This window comes from Lemur catta, chromosome 3, assembly GCF_020740605.2.
Source record: "Lemur catta isolate mLemCat1 chromosome 3, mLemCat1.pri, whole genome shotgun sequence".
NCBI lineage: Eukaryota > Metazoa > Chordata > Mammalia > Primates > Lemuridae > Lemur > Lemur catta.
The window spans coordinates 39,455,646-39,472,512 of record NC_059130.1 but is presented as its reverse complement, the minus strand read 5'-3'; the positions used below and the strand labels follow the sequence as shown (position 1 = coordinate 39,472,512).

Below are 16,867 nucleotides of genomic sequence, written 5' to 3'. Positions count from 1 at the left end.
AATACCTAGAGCAACCACTGAAAAACCATACAAAGAGATGTACTCAAAACATTATAGATAAATCAAAATGGAATTCTAAAAAAAGTTCAAGAACTCAGAGATAAAACAGAAAAATGACAATTAAAATAACAACACAGAGAAAAGAAACATAAAACAAATAATAAAATGGCTGGCTTAAGCCATAACATTTACGTTAAATACTAAATACACAATTAAAAGACTGCAACTGGCAGAGTGGATTAAAAAAACACAGTCCAACTATATGAGGCTCTATGAGAAACTCACATCAAATATAATGATTCAGTAATTGATACCACAAGGACACAGACTCAGTAAAGTTGCAGAAAATTCTCACCACACATTTAACAACTTTATACCGAACCATGCAATTGCAGAAAACACATTCTTTTCAAGCACAAATATTTAAAAATTTAACCAACTACCACGTAGCACAGCAAATATTATATTCAAAGGAATAAAACACAAAGTACTTTCTGATTACAATGCAATTGTAACAGAAATCCATTAACAAAAAAACCCAAGAAAATCTCCATGTTCAAGTAATAAGAAGTTGATTTCTAAATGACCTCCCACAGGCCTAAGAAAAAAACATAATGAAAATTAAAAACAATTTTGAACTAAACAATAACAAAGTATATGATACCAAAATCATTAGCTGCAGGTTAAAAAAATAAGAAACTATGGCCCTAAATGCCTTACATTAGAAAAAGCAGTCTGCACAGTAATATGCATATCCAAGTCTACAAATTAGAAAGGAACAATAAAATAAAACCAAAGAGAGTAGAAGGATGGAAATAATAAGGAGCCCAAATTAATAAAATCAGGAAACAAACATAAAATACAAAGGATAAACAAAGCCAAAAGTTGGTTCTTAGATAAATCTCATAAAATTGATAACTCCCTAAAAAGAACTGATCAAGAACAAGAGAAAAAGGAACAGCAAAATAAGCAGTGTCAGGAATGAAAGATAAGACAACACTAAAAACCCTGGGGACACTTAAGGCTCTATAAAGACCAATGTTATGCCAATAAATTTGAAAATTTACATGACATAGACAACTCCTAGAAAAAGTTTAACATATCCAAAGTGATATCCAAAACAAAACCCTCAATAAGCATATAATTGTTCAAGTATAACTGAATCAATAATTTAAAACTTTCTGCAAACATATCACAAGTCCAGATTGGTGCTCCAGTAAGATCTTTAAACATTCAAAAACATACCCTTCTTAGACTGTACAAATTCTTCCAGGAGAAGAAAAAGAAGGTACATTTCCTAACTCATGTGAAAAGTTGACATAATCTTTATAGCAAAACTGGACAAGATCAGTGTAAAGAAAAAATAAATCTCACTCACCAAACATAGATGCAAAAATCCTAAACACAATATTAGCAAGCCAACCCACATAGAAGAGGATACACATAATGACCAAGTTTGGTTTACATAAGGGATGCAAGTAGGGGGACCAACTGTCCTGGTGGGGTTTCCTAGAACGCAGAATGTTTAGTGACAGAACTAAAATGTCAATCAAAATGGCTGGTCACCCTAGGTGCAAAGTTGATTGATTTTCTAAGGTTAAACCAATGTATGTAATTATTCACATTAATAGGATGAAAAAGAAAAATCATGATTGTCTCAGATGCACAAAAATTTTAGAGAATATTCAACCCCACTCATAATTTTAAAAATCCTCTTAGCAAACTAGGAATAGAAACGTACTTCCTTGAATGATAAAAAGTACCTAGAAAACCCTACAAAAAACATCATACCTAATGGTGACACGTTGAATGCTTTCACTTTGAGATCAGCATCAACACTAGGATGCCCCGCTATCACCACTTCTATTCATCATTGTACCGGATGTCCTAGCCAGCAGAGTAAGACAAGAAAAATAAATAAAATATATAAGGATTATAAAAAAGAAACTAAACTGTTATTATCTGCAGATTATGATGTTTACATAGAAAACATAAAAGAATCTACAAATAAATTAGAATTAATGACAGCCAACTAGGTTGCAGGATATTTTTTTTAAAAAAATGTATGTAAAAATCAACAGTATTTCTATGTACCAGCAACAGTAAGAAACTAATATTAAAGACACAGATATCATTTACAATAGCATCAAAAATAACTAAATCTAAAATAAAGATGTGTAAGAATGATACCCTGAAAAATTCAAAATTTTTAAAGATTTTTTTAAAGATCTAAATAGAGAGAGACATACCACATTTATGGATTAGAAGACTCAATACTGTAAATATACAGTCTCCTGAATTTATCCCAAAAGTAATCCAAATAAAAATCATAGCAAGTTTACCATGGAAATATACTAGCTGATTCTAAAATCTATACAGAAATGCAAAGAGCCATGAACAGCAACTTACTAAAAGGTCTAGTTTTCCAGATGAACAGCAACTTACTAAAAGGTCTAGTTTTTAATACAATGTGGTATTGTCAAAAGGACAAACAGACCAGTGTAGCAGAAAAGAGAGCCTAGAAACAGATCCATACATACATGGATACTTGATATATGACAAAGGTGAAACTTCAAAGCAATGGAGAAAGAATGGATTTTTCAAATAAAAGATGCTTGGACAGCTGGATATCCATATAAAAAGATCCCATACCTCACATTAAACATAAAAATAAACCTTCAAGTAGAGTATAGATCCAAATATAGAAGATCAAAAAGAATGAACCTTCAAATAAAGGACAGTACAGGAAAGTATCTTTATGACCACAGGTGGAAAAAGACTTCTTTAATTGACACAAAAGACACTAATTATAACAGAAAAAATAAATTTGACTCTATTAAAGTCAGAAACTTCTCTTCATCAAATGACACCATTAATACAGTGAAAAAAGCAGCCCAAGTAGAGGGAAAGATATCTGTGATAGATAGACCTAACAAAGATGTACACCTAGCATATATACATATCAAACCATTAAGAAAAATCAAACAAATAGAAAAAAATGCAGAAAGTTTTAAACAAGTACTTTATACACACACACACAAAAAATCCAAATGGCCAAAAACATAGTACGGGCGCTAAGCCTCATTAGTCATCAGGGAAATGCAGATTAAAACCACAAAGAGATAGCAATCCATACTCCAAGATTAGCTAAACTGAGAGAAGTCTACTGATAACAAGTATTGGCAAGAACACAATGCAAGAGGAATGCTCATACAATGTCTGTAGGAAGAATAAATAATACCATTTGCTTTGGAAAACATTTTGGCATTATCTATTAAAACTGAAGATATACATACCCTATGACTCATCAATTCCACTTCTAAATACATCCATACAGATCTGTATGCTAACATACACCTGGATATGTATGTAAGATAGTATCATTGTTTGTGAAGAGCCCAAAACTGGAAACCTAAGTTTTCAGTTAGGTTTTCAATAACGAAAATGGAGTTTATTCACTTCATGGAATACTATACAACAACAAAAATCAATCAACTACAGTTATATATAACCATATAGATGAATCTTAACATTGAGCCAAAGAAGACAGGAATGAAAGAGTACATACTGCACAAGCACATTTATATAAAGCTCAAAAACAGAGAGAACTATAGATATTCAGGCAGCAAAACATTAAAGAAAGGCAAGGAAGTGATTGCCATAAATATCAGGATATTAGTTACCTAATGGGCAAGGAAGAAAGCTGTAATTAGAAAAGGGTCAGCAGGAGGCTTCAGGAGTCCTAAAAATATTCTGGTGTGCTCATGACGACGGTTACATGAATGGTCACTCTAATTCTTATAATTTGATTTATATACTTTTCTGGGTTTTTCATATAGAAGTAGTTTAAAATTCAATTCAGTAAAATTGCAAACAAAACCCAAAAGGAATCAAGACTCATCAAAACTGTTCTAGTACAGTAAATTAAACAGGTACCAAAAATGTCCAAAAGTATATTTTAAAATTGAATAAAATGAAATATAAGGCAATTGTTCACTGTTGGTACAAATTTGCACAGATGAAGCTGGCTTTTTACATGGAATCCAAAGCTCTTTTGTTCAAACTAACCATAAAGGAAGACTAACATGTTTATTTAAATACATATAATTATTAAATGCTATGGCAGCCAGAGGCTAAGATGGCCTCCAAAGATCCCCACCTCTTAGCATTCACACCCTGTAGTAATTCTCTCCAAGTGTACACTAGACTAATGATTTGCTTCTAACAAAGAAAAAATGACAAAAGTGTTAGAATATAACTTCCGAGATGAAGATACAAAAAGTATTTTACTTTTGTCTTGCTTTTTTACTCTCTCCCTTTGAGGGGTAGCCAGCTGTCATGTAGTTAGCTATCCTATGGAGAAGCCCATGTGGCAAGAAATTGATGTCTCTTTCCAAAAGCTAGTGAGCAAACCTGAAAGGGTTCTTAACCCAGTCAAACGATGAGGTAACTGCTACCCAGGCCAACACCTTAACTGCAGCTTGGTGAGAAACCCAGAGACCTACTCTGCACCAAGATTCCTGACTCAAGATATTAAATGTTTGATGTTTTAAGCCATCAAGTTTGAGGATAATTTGTTACACAGCAATAGATTAAGTAATGTAAATGCCTACTAGGTATCTTGCACTTTCCATTCTCTTGATATTCTAATGAGAGTCAGTAGGAAAAAATAAGTCAAATTGAAAATTAAATGGATTCTAATGGCCCTAAATTACTGGCCAGATGTGACCTTGGGGTAATGATTATGTTAAATACGAAAAGCATATTTAACGTCTTTGATTGGCATATATCAATGTCTACACCAACACTCAATATAATAACCTCAATTAAAAGTTACAAATGAAATCACAAAGTTAATTTTCAATGAATGTTAATCTTAGGAAAACAAACTGAAAAGTAGCAATTTGCCTCCTGGTAAATCTATATTTCACTTGAATAAGTTCAAGTATATAAACTATACTACAGAAGGTAAGACCTTTAGCAACTATATTCATTGAGGATTAAACATGCAAATAGATTTTATAATATATGCAAGAAGAAAATGTAACCACTCACTCCATTCTGTCTGCACTAAAACATGAGAATTAATCAACTACATTTTCTACACTAAGGCTTATTATGATTATAAATTACTATAGTACCCAATTCCAATCATGATAAAATTTATGAAATGTAATCAAGGGAATAGGTACATTTTTAAAATATGTTAACTTAGTTCCTCAGAGTTGCTTGTATAATTAAAACTGAAACTCAATCATGGATAGATTAAAAAGAAGACTAAAATGTATTAATGACAGTATAATCACTGTATATAACGGGAAGCAATGTCCAGAAGTACTTGGACCTAGTTAGGTTTCTTGGTTAAACTACTTACTATAAGAAAATATGGTCCAAAGGGGTGAAAAAAAATCAATCACAAAGATTGTATTAGATTCAAACCAAAGTCAAGCTGAAAGTCCTATAGCACAATTCATCCAGAATTTTAATAACAAAAACAAAGTAACACTATACTGGAGCTGTAAGATCAAAGGCAATATCATAGACGTTGTTATTGGGAGCAACTAGCCACCATATCAGAGAGGACAAATTGGGATCACAAAAAAAAGTACTGTTGGGAAAGAATTCTCCAATGATCTCTCCAGTTTCTGCACATTCTGTGATAGCTTTGGTTCTAAATTATCTTTCCAAGAATGTGTGTATAGCAAACAGCCAGGCAAGACAGAAATACTGACTTTCTCCAGGGCAGAGGGTAGATGTTTTCTGACCAATATAACTAAAATAGCGTCTTCCTGTAGAACAAAGATTTGGAAAGGTTTGCTAGCAGCCGCCTTTAAAAGATCGAATTTCCTAAGATCAGGGTTCCTTTGCTGTAACACAAATCCACTGTATGCGCAGCATTCACCTGGGCCCATCTTCATATTGCCCCTGAGGGACTTAAGGGTCGGGGGAACTGACGCAAAGTGAAATTGTTACTGCCAGTTGTGCCCAGAGTAATAAAGTCTTTTATCTCCAGTAGTTTCAGGTCTTCTGCCAGCATCAATGAAACTATGACAGGTTAACTTCTTAGCTTGCTAGTAAGTGTAAAGCTCTCAGAACCTTCACAGTTTTTTACACTTATAAACTGTACTCTTATCTTTGAGACAAGGTCAAGAATAACAATTTATTGCAGGCATCAGTAGACTCCTAGAGAAGCAGTGATTAATACTGAAAAACCTCAGGCACTAATGAAAACCTTAAATATTTCAGGACACAGATAAAAACCAGCCATTTCATTTAACCCCAAGTATCCTTATGCTTGGACTGTTCACTTCGTGGATTCATTTACTCATTCATTATCAGGTACTTTCTTATGTACAGAATCTCATTCTCAACTCATTTAAAGTCTAAAACAAACACATAAAACTACTACAATTTTACATTCTATTTAAAATGAGGTTGGATATGAAATATAAAAATTTATTACTTTTCCAGAGAATTTTCTATAGCAAAAAATGTTGACAATATACACATTGCATTAATCATTGTATTTCCATATATTAAAAAGTTTTCAGCTTTGCTAATCAAAGTGTGGTCCAAGGACCACAAGTTTCAACAGCATATGAGCTTGCTAGAAATGCAGATTCTCAGGTTTCAGCACAGGCCCCCTTAATCAGAACTTGCATTTTAACAAGATCCTCACATCTACTGCAGTTGATACTGCACTACCAGACATTTAAACAAATGAATGACTGGATACCATCTCATCCCCAACCAAAAAAAAAAAAAACCCTAAGATACACAAATCTTAAATTTATAATGAAGATAATGTTTCTGTTAATAGACATATTAAAATCACAATTGTTAACAAAAAAGTTAAGGATAAGAAAAATGTAGTCACAAAGCGTGTAAAGAATATTCAGCTATCAACACTAGCATAATCCACTAAAATGTAATCTGAACAAAGTCAGAAAAAGTTAAAAAGAGGACATAATGAATACTCAAAAAAGGGGCAATATCATACTAAGACAATATCATACTAAAATAATGGAAAGTTCTGGTAATGCACACTTAAAGTGCTTCATCAAAATAAAAACACCTCTCATCTTTTTATTTTCAAACAGAATAAAGACAGCCCAGAACACAGCACAGCTTATACTTTTTTAGAATGAGTAAGAAATACCCTACTTACACAATCCTTCAAGTAAAAATAACAGATTTGAGAACCACTAGAAATTAAAAACAAAACAAAACAAAACACAGCATTCAGAGTTATTTTAGCATGCTATCCAGAGCACAGGATTTTGACTATTTAATTTTCTCATATTTTGTATATGTGTGAAATGATTGACGAATTTTATAAATGTTAAATTAGAACATTCTGGCTATAAGATCATTAATACAAAATTACCTTTTAGCTATCCTCCATGACTTAGACTTTCTAAGTTCCACATAAGTACCTGTGTTTTTACCCTCATGCATTTTTACCATAAGAAAAACCATAACCCTAGTTAAGGCTTTATTATCTAAATTTTTCTAAGTTTTCCTTTCATGGCTCTCATTTGATAATTCCATTTTCTATTCTTTATAGCTTTGAGGTAACTCATTGCAGTCAATCTTACTGAAAACTTTTCAGCATGTCCCCACAAAAGGATTTTTTAAACATCAAGTTGTAAAGGTAAAAGTTAAAGCAACAAAACTTAAGAAAACCTAAATATGCAAACGCTTTTTAAAATATTTAAATAAATTTTTTAGGCTGAAATGCTTTTACAAAACAGGAACAGTCAACAACAGTAAATGAAACATTACATAAAACACACAAAATAATATACCTCTCTCTTATTTCTTCTTGCAACCTTGAGGAATTCCATAAGAATCTGTAGTTGGGCTGCATGTGATTCCTACAATAAAAAATTATAATTGTTCTTTTAAAAAATGTAACTTTGAGTTCAAAGTTTTCTTTAACACCATACTATATAACGAGTACGAAACAACTTGACACATCCATTTAAGTTAGCCTATTAATTCTATTTAGTCAGATTTCCCAGTGCTAGCTGGCATTTTTTAAATCAAACAATTGTCCACAAAACTAAAATTAATTTTAAGAAACAAGTGTTCTAAATTACATTCCTCATCTACCATGCTGAAAAAGCTATTTATGGGGAATGGCAATTCTGTTATCTAACTCTTAGCCTGCTCTCCTCCAACTAAACTAATAAAACATCAAGACAAAAATCAGAGTGGAACACAGGTTCCAGACACCAAAATCACCTTCCTCGTAAAAACTTCATTTGCGGAGTAAGTGTAATAAATATAGAAAGGTATAGATACCTTTCAGAAATCAAATTTAGTATTTCTGGTTATTAGCTACTCACACAGATGTGAGAATTAATATATTCCTGTAAAAGATTTCAGTCAAAATCAAATACTTAAAAACAAGGAGTTTTAATATAATCAAGGTGGTGAGAGGGTATAACCCACATTGGTAGCTGAAACAAAGAAAAGATAAATGATAATTATGAGCCTTGATATTTTCTGAGTATGAAAACATAAAACTACAAGTATATATCTTTCACTGCTAAAATCCACAAGAACCAAGAATTCCAGGTGAATCTGATAAATATATGTAAAAAGAATAAAAGCTAAAAATGAAATAGCAATAAGAGGTAGTTCATAAACAAATAATTCTAATTTTTTCTTATATATTTGAGAGTGAGGAAAAAAAGCCCTGGAGAGCAACTCCAAAGCAAACAAAAACATACAAATAAAAAACATTAATAAAACTTTCATTTACCTGGATATGCAAAAGAATTATCTAGAGCATTTGTTAAAACAGACACTGGGTCAGATTTTAGAAATTCCAATTCTACTGCTCTAAAAAAATTTCCAGGAACCTATGTTAAACAAGTGCTCTAATGATAAGAATAAGATAATTAAAATTTTAAGGATCACGAAGATATAACACATACTACAAAAAAAGCATAGCTACCTCTTACTCACTCCCCAAGTCTATCCCTCTGGGTAGACATCTTTGGATTTTAAAAAATAAAAGGCAAAAATAGATGAATCAAATTTTCAAAATAAGGCAAATGAGAAGAGATAACCAAATATGAACTGATAATCACAATAGGATATTCCAGTTTAAAAACACAATTAATGTTTTACAATAGAATAAATTTGTAAAACATGATATCATGAAGATTGAAATTTTTTCTTACATTAACAAACTAGCTTTAATTGGACCTTAGACCCATTCTTGACAAGTGAGTTAAACTGTCACACAAAACAAACTCAAAAGGGCTCTGTGACCCAACAGTGACAACAAAGCATCCCAGATCCTTGGCATCTTTCTTGGGACTTCTCTACACTGATTATCTACAACTATCCACGGATCATTTGTCTAGAGAGCAAAGACCACATCTTCATACAAAAAGTAACATCCTTTTTTTTTTATTATTTTTTTTATTTTTTTTTATTTCAGCTCATCATGGGGGTACATAAGTTCAGGTCCTATACATTGTCCATGTCCCGCCCATCCCCCCGAGTCAGAGTCCCAAGCGTGTCCGTTCTCATTCTCCAGACAGTGCGCCTGGCACTCATCATGTAGTCATACCTCCATCCCCTCCCCCCCCCACCACCCCGGGTCTGCACCTTCAAGCATGACCATTCCCCAGAGGGTGTGCAACGCACTCGTCATGTAGGCATACACCCATCCCCTCCCCCCACCCCCCACCCCCCCATCCCAGTCTGATATCCAATTGGTATCCTTCCCTGATGTACATTTAGGTGATGATCAGGGAAACCAGTTTTCTGGTGAGTACATGTGATGCTTGTTTTTCCATTCTTTGGATACTTCACTTAATATAATGGGTTCCAGCTCTCTCCAGGAGAACCAAAGAGATGTCGTATCATCGTTATTTCTTATAGCTGAGTAGTACTCCATGGTATACATATACCACAGTTTACTAATCCATTCGTGGATTGATGGGCACTTCGGTTGTTTCCACATCTTTGCGATTGTGAATTGTGCTGCTATAAACATTCGGGTACAGGTGTCTTTGTTAAAGAATGACTTTTGTTCTTCTGGGTATATGCCCAATAATGGGATTGCTGGATCAAATGGTAGGTCTACTTGAATCTGTTTAAGGAATCTCCATATTGCTTTCCATAGGGGTTGCACTAGTTTGCATTCCCACCAGCAGTGTATGAGTGTTGCTGTTTCTCCGCATCCACGCCAACATGTGTTCTTTTGGGATTTTTTGATAAAGGCCATTCTCACCGGAGTTAAGTGGTATCTCATTGTGGTTTTGATTTGCATTTCCCTGATGATTAGGGATGTTGAGCATTTTTTGATATGTTTTTTGGCCATTTTTATGTCTTCTTTTGAAAAATTTCTATTCATGTCCTTTGCCCATTTTTTGATAGGATTGTTTGATTCTTTCTTGCTGATTTTCCTGAGTTCTAAATAGAGTCTTGTTATCAGTCTTTTATCTGATGTGTAGTATGCGAAAATTTTTTCCCATTCTGTAGGCTGTCTGTTTATTTTCGTGACTGTTTCTTTGGCTATGCAGAAGCTTTTAAATTTAATCAGGTCCCATTCATTTATTTTTGTTGTTGCTGCGATTGCCTTAGGGGTTTTCTTCATAAATTCTTTGCCTAGACCAATGTCTGTGAGAGTCTTTCCTACATTTTCTTCTAGAATTCTAATCGTTTCCCATTTAAGGTTTAAATCTGTTATCCACCGTGATTTGATTTTTGTGAGAGGTGAAATCTGTGGGTCCTGTTTCAGTCTTTTACATGTGGCTATCCAGTTTTCCCAGCACCATTTATTGAATAGGGACTCTTGTCCCCAGAGTATGTGTTTGTCTATTTTGTCAAAGATTAGATGGTTATATGAAGATGGTTTTATATTTGGGTTTTCTGTTCTGTTCCACTGGTCTGTGTCCCTGCCCTTGTGCCAATACCAAGCAGTTTTAAGAACCACAGCTTTGTAGTATAGTTTGAAGTCTGGCAAATCAATACCTCCCATTTTGTTTTTATTGCGTAAGATTGCTTTTGCTATACGGGGTCTTCTCTGATTCCATACAAAGTGTATAATTATTTTTTCTAAATCTGTGAAAAATGATGTTGGTAATTTAATAGGAATTGCATTGAATCTATAGATTACTTTGGGTAGTATAGACATTTTAACGATGTTAATTCTTCCAATCCATGAGCATGGTATGGATTTCCACTTATTTACGTGTTCTGCAATTTCCTTCCTTAGCGTTTCATAGTTCTCTTTATAGAGGTCCTTTACCTCTTTAGTTAAATATATTCCTAGATATTTTATTTTCTTTGTTGCTATTTTGAATGGTATTGAGTCCTTAATTTGGTTCTCCGATTGAATGGTATTGGCATATATGAATGCCTCTGATTTGTGTGTATTGACTTTGTAACCTGAAACATTACTGAATTCGTTAATTAATTCCAGGAGTCTCTTGGTTGAGTCCTTGGGGTTTTCCAGATACAACATCATGTCATCAGCAAAGAGTGAGAGTTTGATCTCTTCTGTCCCTATTTGGACACCTTTGATTCTGCTCTCTTGTCTGATAGCTCTCGCAAGGACTTCCAATACTATGTTGAAAAGTAATGGGGACAGTGGGCAGCCTTGTCTCGTTCCAGTTCTGAGTGGGAATGCTTTCAATTTTTCCCCATTCAGTATGATGTTGGCTATGGGTTTGTCATATATGGCTTGTATTATTTTTAGGTAGGTCCCATTTATCCCTATGTTGTTAAGTGTTTTTATCATAAAAGGGTGTTGAATTTTGTCAAATGCTTTTTCTGCATCTATTGAGAGGATCATATGGTCTTTATTTTTGCTTCTATTTATGTGGTTAATTACATTTATAGATTTTCGTATGTTGAACCACCCCGGCATCTCTGGGATGAAGCCTACTTGGTCATGATGAATTATTTTTTTAATCAGCACTTGGATACGATTTGCTAGGATTTTATTGAGAATTTTTGCATCTACGTTCATGAGAGAAATTGGTCTGTAGTTTTCTTTTTTTGTGGCATCCTTTCCTGGTTTTGGTATCAATGTTATATTGGCTTGGTAGAATGTGTTGGGGAGAATTCCATCCTTCTCAATATTGAAGAATAGTTTATGTAGGATGGGCACCAGTTCATCTTTGTATGTATGGTAAAATTCAGGTGTGAACCCATCTGGACCAGGGCTTTTCTTTTTGGGAAGGTTTTTTATTGCTGCTTCAATTTCAGTTCTTGATATTGGTCTATTCAGGAATTCTATTTCTTCCTGATTGAGCTTGTGAAGGCTGTGTGTTTCTAAAAATTTGTCCATTTCCTCCTCATTTTCCAATTTGTGTGCATAAAGATTTTTGTAATATTCATAGATAATGTCAGGTATCTCTGTGGCTTCGGTTGTGATTTCTCCTTTCATGTTCCTGATGGAAGTTATTAAAGATTTTTCTTTTCTGCTCTTGGTTAGTCTAGCCAGTGGTGTGTCTATTTTATTTATCTTTTCAAAGAACCAACTTTTTGTTTTATTAATTTCCCTTATAGTATTTTTGTTGTCTTTTTCATTTAATTCTGATTTGATCTTAACAATTTCTCGTCTTCTGCTGGGTTTGGGGTCAGTCTGTTCTTCTTTCTCCAGCTCTTTGAATCTATTCATTAAGTTGTCTATTTGTAAGTTGTCTGTCTTTTTGAAATAGGCATTTATGGAAATGAATTTTCCTCTCAGGACTGCTTTAGCTACATCCCATAGATTTTGATAAGTTGTGTCACCTTTGTCATTTAATTCAAAGAATGTTTTGATTTCTGACTTAATTTCTTCCTTTACAAAATTGTTATTCAGGCCGGGCGCGGTGGCTCACGCCTGTAATCCTAGCTCTGGGAGGCCGAGGTGGGTGGATCGCTCGAGGTCAGGAGTTCGAGACCAACCTGAGCAAGAGTGAGACCCCGTCTCTACTAAAAATAGAAAGAAATTATCTGGCCAACTAAAAAATATATATACAAAAAAATTAGCCGGGCATGGTGGCTCATCCCTGTAGTCCCAGCTACTAGGGAGGCTGAGGCAGTAGGATCGCTTAAGCCCAGGAGTCTGAGGTTGCTGTGAGCTAGGCTGATGCCACGGCACTCACTCTAGCCCGGGCAACAAAGTGACACTCTGTCTTAAAAAAAAAAAAAAAAAAAAAACAAAATTGTTATTCAGAAGAAGGTTGTTTAGCTTCCATGACTTTGAGTAGGAATGAGAGTTCCTGTTAGGGTTCATTATTACTTTTATTCCATTGTGATCTGAGAAGATGCAGGGTATGATTTCTATTTTTTTAATTTTTTTAAGACTTGCTTTATGATCTAGGATTAAAAAAAAAAAAAAAAAGTAACATCTTTATACAAAAACTGCCAAAACTGTAAAAAAAAAGAAACATACTTCGCTGCAAAGGAAGCGTACAGAGACTCAAAATTGTAAGTTTAAATACTTCATTTCAATCTAACAACTAGAATGTGCAAAAAGGACAGCAATACAATTGATTTGTAGAAAGGAGGAGAGGGGAAGCTCCCCAAAGCATCAAGGTCAAAGGGAAAATGGGACCAACTACATACACCAGAAATTCAGCACATGGCACCTTCTTCTGCAATTTAATCTTCTTCAAAGGAGTAACTTCAAGAAAAGAGATAAATGGCAAATTTATGAAACTATAATGTCATATGTAAATATGAAAGAAAATAATATAAAAGAGATAGTGGAAAAGTAAAAAGAGAATGCTTAAAAATGGGAAGAGTCCAACCAATTATACTCAAATGTCTAGCCATATAATGTTCTATTAGAACTGTCTCAGAAATTGAACATAAAAGTAATCCTCTAAAGTCATTAAACTCATTACTGAAAATAGAAGTCCAAGAAGTTAATTCCCTAAACACTTTTTACAAATGTCAAAACTTCTAAAAAAGATACAATGATCATTTAGCCAAATTCTCCCATTTTCAGATACAAAAACTGGTGTGAGAAAAAGTGAAAAGAAATATACTTAGAAAAAAGAAAAACACATAGATATTTAGAATCAGTCTCCACTCTCAGTGTTCTACACTATACCAAGATTTTGTCATGTTTGTCCCATCTGGTTCACAGCCCATTGTCTCAAGAGAGCATATTTGCTACCTGATATGAAAAATGCTTCGAATTTTTATAAAACACTGATTTTCTTTATTTTCCTATCCTTCTCTGCAATTAAATTTTGTTTTATTCTAGAAGTAAAAAAAAAAAATTATCCCTATTATGGAAATTGAAGCAAACGTCTGACCACAGTCTAATACAATTAAACATATGAATCATGTATTTAACTCTTCTTGTTCCCATTCCGTGCTTTAGTACTTTTCTGATATATGGCATGCTAGATAGCTTTCCAACTGGGAGAAAATGCACTAGGCAGACCTATGTAAACGACTAACCTAACTAATCTTTAAATATTTCACTGTAAATTAATAACTTGATCCTTATGAGTTTAGTTATGAGTTCATCTTCTTTAAGCACAGTTAACTCTACATTAGTTTTTCAGCAAAAGAATATCTGGCACTTGGAGGGAAGAAAGGTTTCTTTGCATAAGATGTTCCAAACAGAATGGTATAGAAAATTTGTGAAGAAATATAGCAGTAAATAAAAACAATTCAAAATTGAAAAAACTGCTCCTAAGGAGTTGAAATAAGAGATAGAAGTAATGAAATTAGGGACTGCTGAATTTTGCTATAAACCTTGTTAATAATGTTTGACATTGTAATTAGGAGTATTAATACTTGGATTTTAAAAAAAAAAAGAGAGAGGGGGAAAAAAAGCAAGAGGGGGAAAGAGGAAGAGGAAAAAGAAGGTGTGGCAACAGGAAGTCAGAGTTCTAGGATTCTAACCTAAAAACACTACATAACTTTATGAGTGTTTCTCCTACTTGGCTTCAGATTCCCTATCTATAAAATAAGCAGGTAACATTTCACAAATAAAAATCATTTTGCTATATCTCACATTAGACAATACTACTATTTAGGTGATAATTTTTCTCTGTATTGTAACAGAAAAAATGGCCTGAAAAAGGGCAAAAATGTTTTCTGTCTCTTCAAAACCCCCTCACCCTTTTTGAGAACTAAAACCTTTATCCCTGCCTCAGGCCAGTGGTCAGGGGGGAGTAGAGGAGTGTCCTTTGTCCCCTGTCCCACAGGAGATGGCTCAAGGGAATTATTCAGGTCACAAGATTGTCTTAGCCAAAGATGGGATGAATCAGAGCCTTTAAAACCTCGGTACTTCTGCTCAGAAGCAGGAGGTTGGTACTTTGAGATAGGAGTCTGCCAACCTCCTCAATTGCTGGCAAATTAGTAAACTCTTTCCTTCTCCTCAAACCACTTGTCCTCGTTCTTCTGATGCGGCCTTGGGGACAAGTGCGGAACTTTCAGCAACAACATGAACACATTCTTTGCTTTAAATCTACTGTCAATACAAAATTTCTAAAGGACGTCACTTCAGCTTGTATAATGGACAATAGACTTCAAATTGGGGTACATATACACCTGAGAATGCATGAAATCTTCAAAGTATATGTAGACACAGAGGGTTTCAAAAAATTAGTCACCAAATTCTCAACCTTCTATATTTCTCTTTTCTAAAACTGATCTGTTTGCCAGGTATCACTCCAGTTCTAAATTCCAGCTGCTTCTTTCAAAATTTCTCTTCTCACTCTTTAAAGGAGGGAGGGGGGGTCTTATCTTTTACCCACCCAGAAGTTTACCTTGATGCATGTCCCTAGGGTGTAAAAAAAGTCTCTGGAACAACAACAAAAAAGGAAATATAAAATAATGCTGTTTGGGAAAGTGTATGACTCTAAATAAAGAATACATAACAAATCCTTTACAGGCTAAATAGTTTCCAATTCTTTTTTTCTTTTTTTCTTTCTTTTTTTTTTTTTTGAGACAGAGTCTCGCTTTATTGCCCAGGCTAGAGTGAGTGCCGTGGTGTCAGCCTAGCTCACAGCAACCTCAAACTCCTGGGCTTAGGTGATCCTACTGCCTCAGCCTCCCTAGTAGCTGGGACTACAGGCATGTGCCACCATGCCCGGCTAATTTTTTCTATATGTATTTTAGTTGGCCAGATAATTTCTTTCTATTTTTAGTAGAGACGGGGTCTCACTCTTGCTCAGGCTGGTCTCGAACTCCTGAGCTCAAACGATCCACCCGCCTTGGCCTCCCAGAGTGCTAGGATTACAGGCGTCAGTCACCGCGCCCGGCCCCAATTCTTTGTATTAAACAGAATGAGAGGATATAAAACTAAAAGATGACAGTATGGAAGGAAAATTGAAAAATCCATTATCATGTTGGTAAATTAATATACTCTCTGTATTAGATAAGCCTTTATTTTGAAATAATAGAAAAATTTTAATAGACTGAAGATATGAACACCCAAGTAAAAGATTATAAAGAACATACATGAATCCATGAAACAATTTCAGAATACATGCACTTCAAAACATAAAAGGAATATTTATAAAAAGTGACAATACTTCATAAAATGAGTGACTAAAATTTGGAAGAACTGGTATCACAAAGACAACACTTTCACAATACAAAACATTTAAGTTTAAAAAAAAAATTAGTGACTGATCCTCTTCAGATTAAAATGCAGAAGGCTGCTCTCACAGCAACAACAACAACAAAAAATATATACTACTGTTTAGAGTCAATGAACTGAAACTAATTCAAGCAGCAACTGAGCCCCAACTAAGGTAAATTCCTTATTCAAACCAAAGAGATCAAGCTCTCATTCATGCTCCCTAAAAAATGGAAAGGCAAGACCTTCTACATTCTTGAATATAGACTATCTAGGATACAATTTCAAAAGTTACAAGACATG

General features: G+C 34.1%; 1 protein-coding gene across 5 annotated transcripts in view; it reads right to left on the bottom strand.

Annotated features, from left to right (window-relative positions):
* The window catches only part of COP1 (COP1 E3 ubiquitin ligase), a 245,271-nt gene that overhangs the window by 180,330 nt on the left and 48,074 nt on the right, over positions 1-16,867 (bottom strand). For all 5 annotated transcript variants that reach the window (XM_045547294.1, XM_045547297.1, XM_045547296.1 and 2 more), the window contains exon 6: positions 7,809-7,877. In XM_045547294.1, the coding sequence (XP_045403250.1) occupies positions 7,809-7,877 (69 nt within the window). The remainder of the gene's footprint in view (positions 1-7,808; positions 7,878-16,867) is intronic.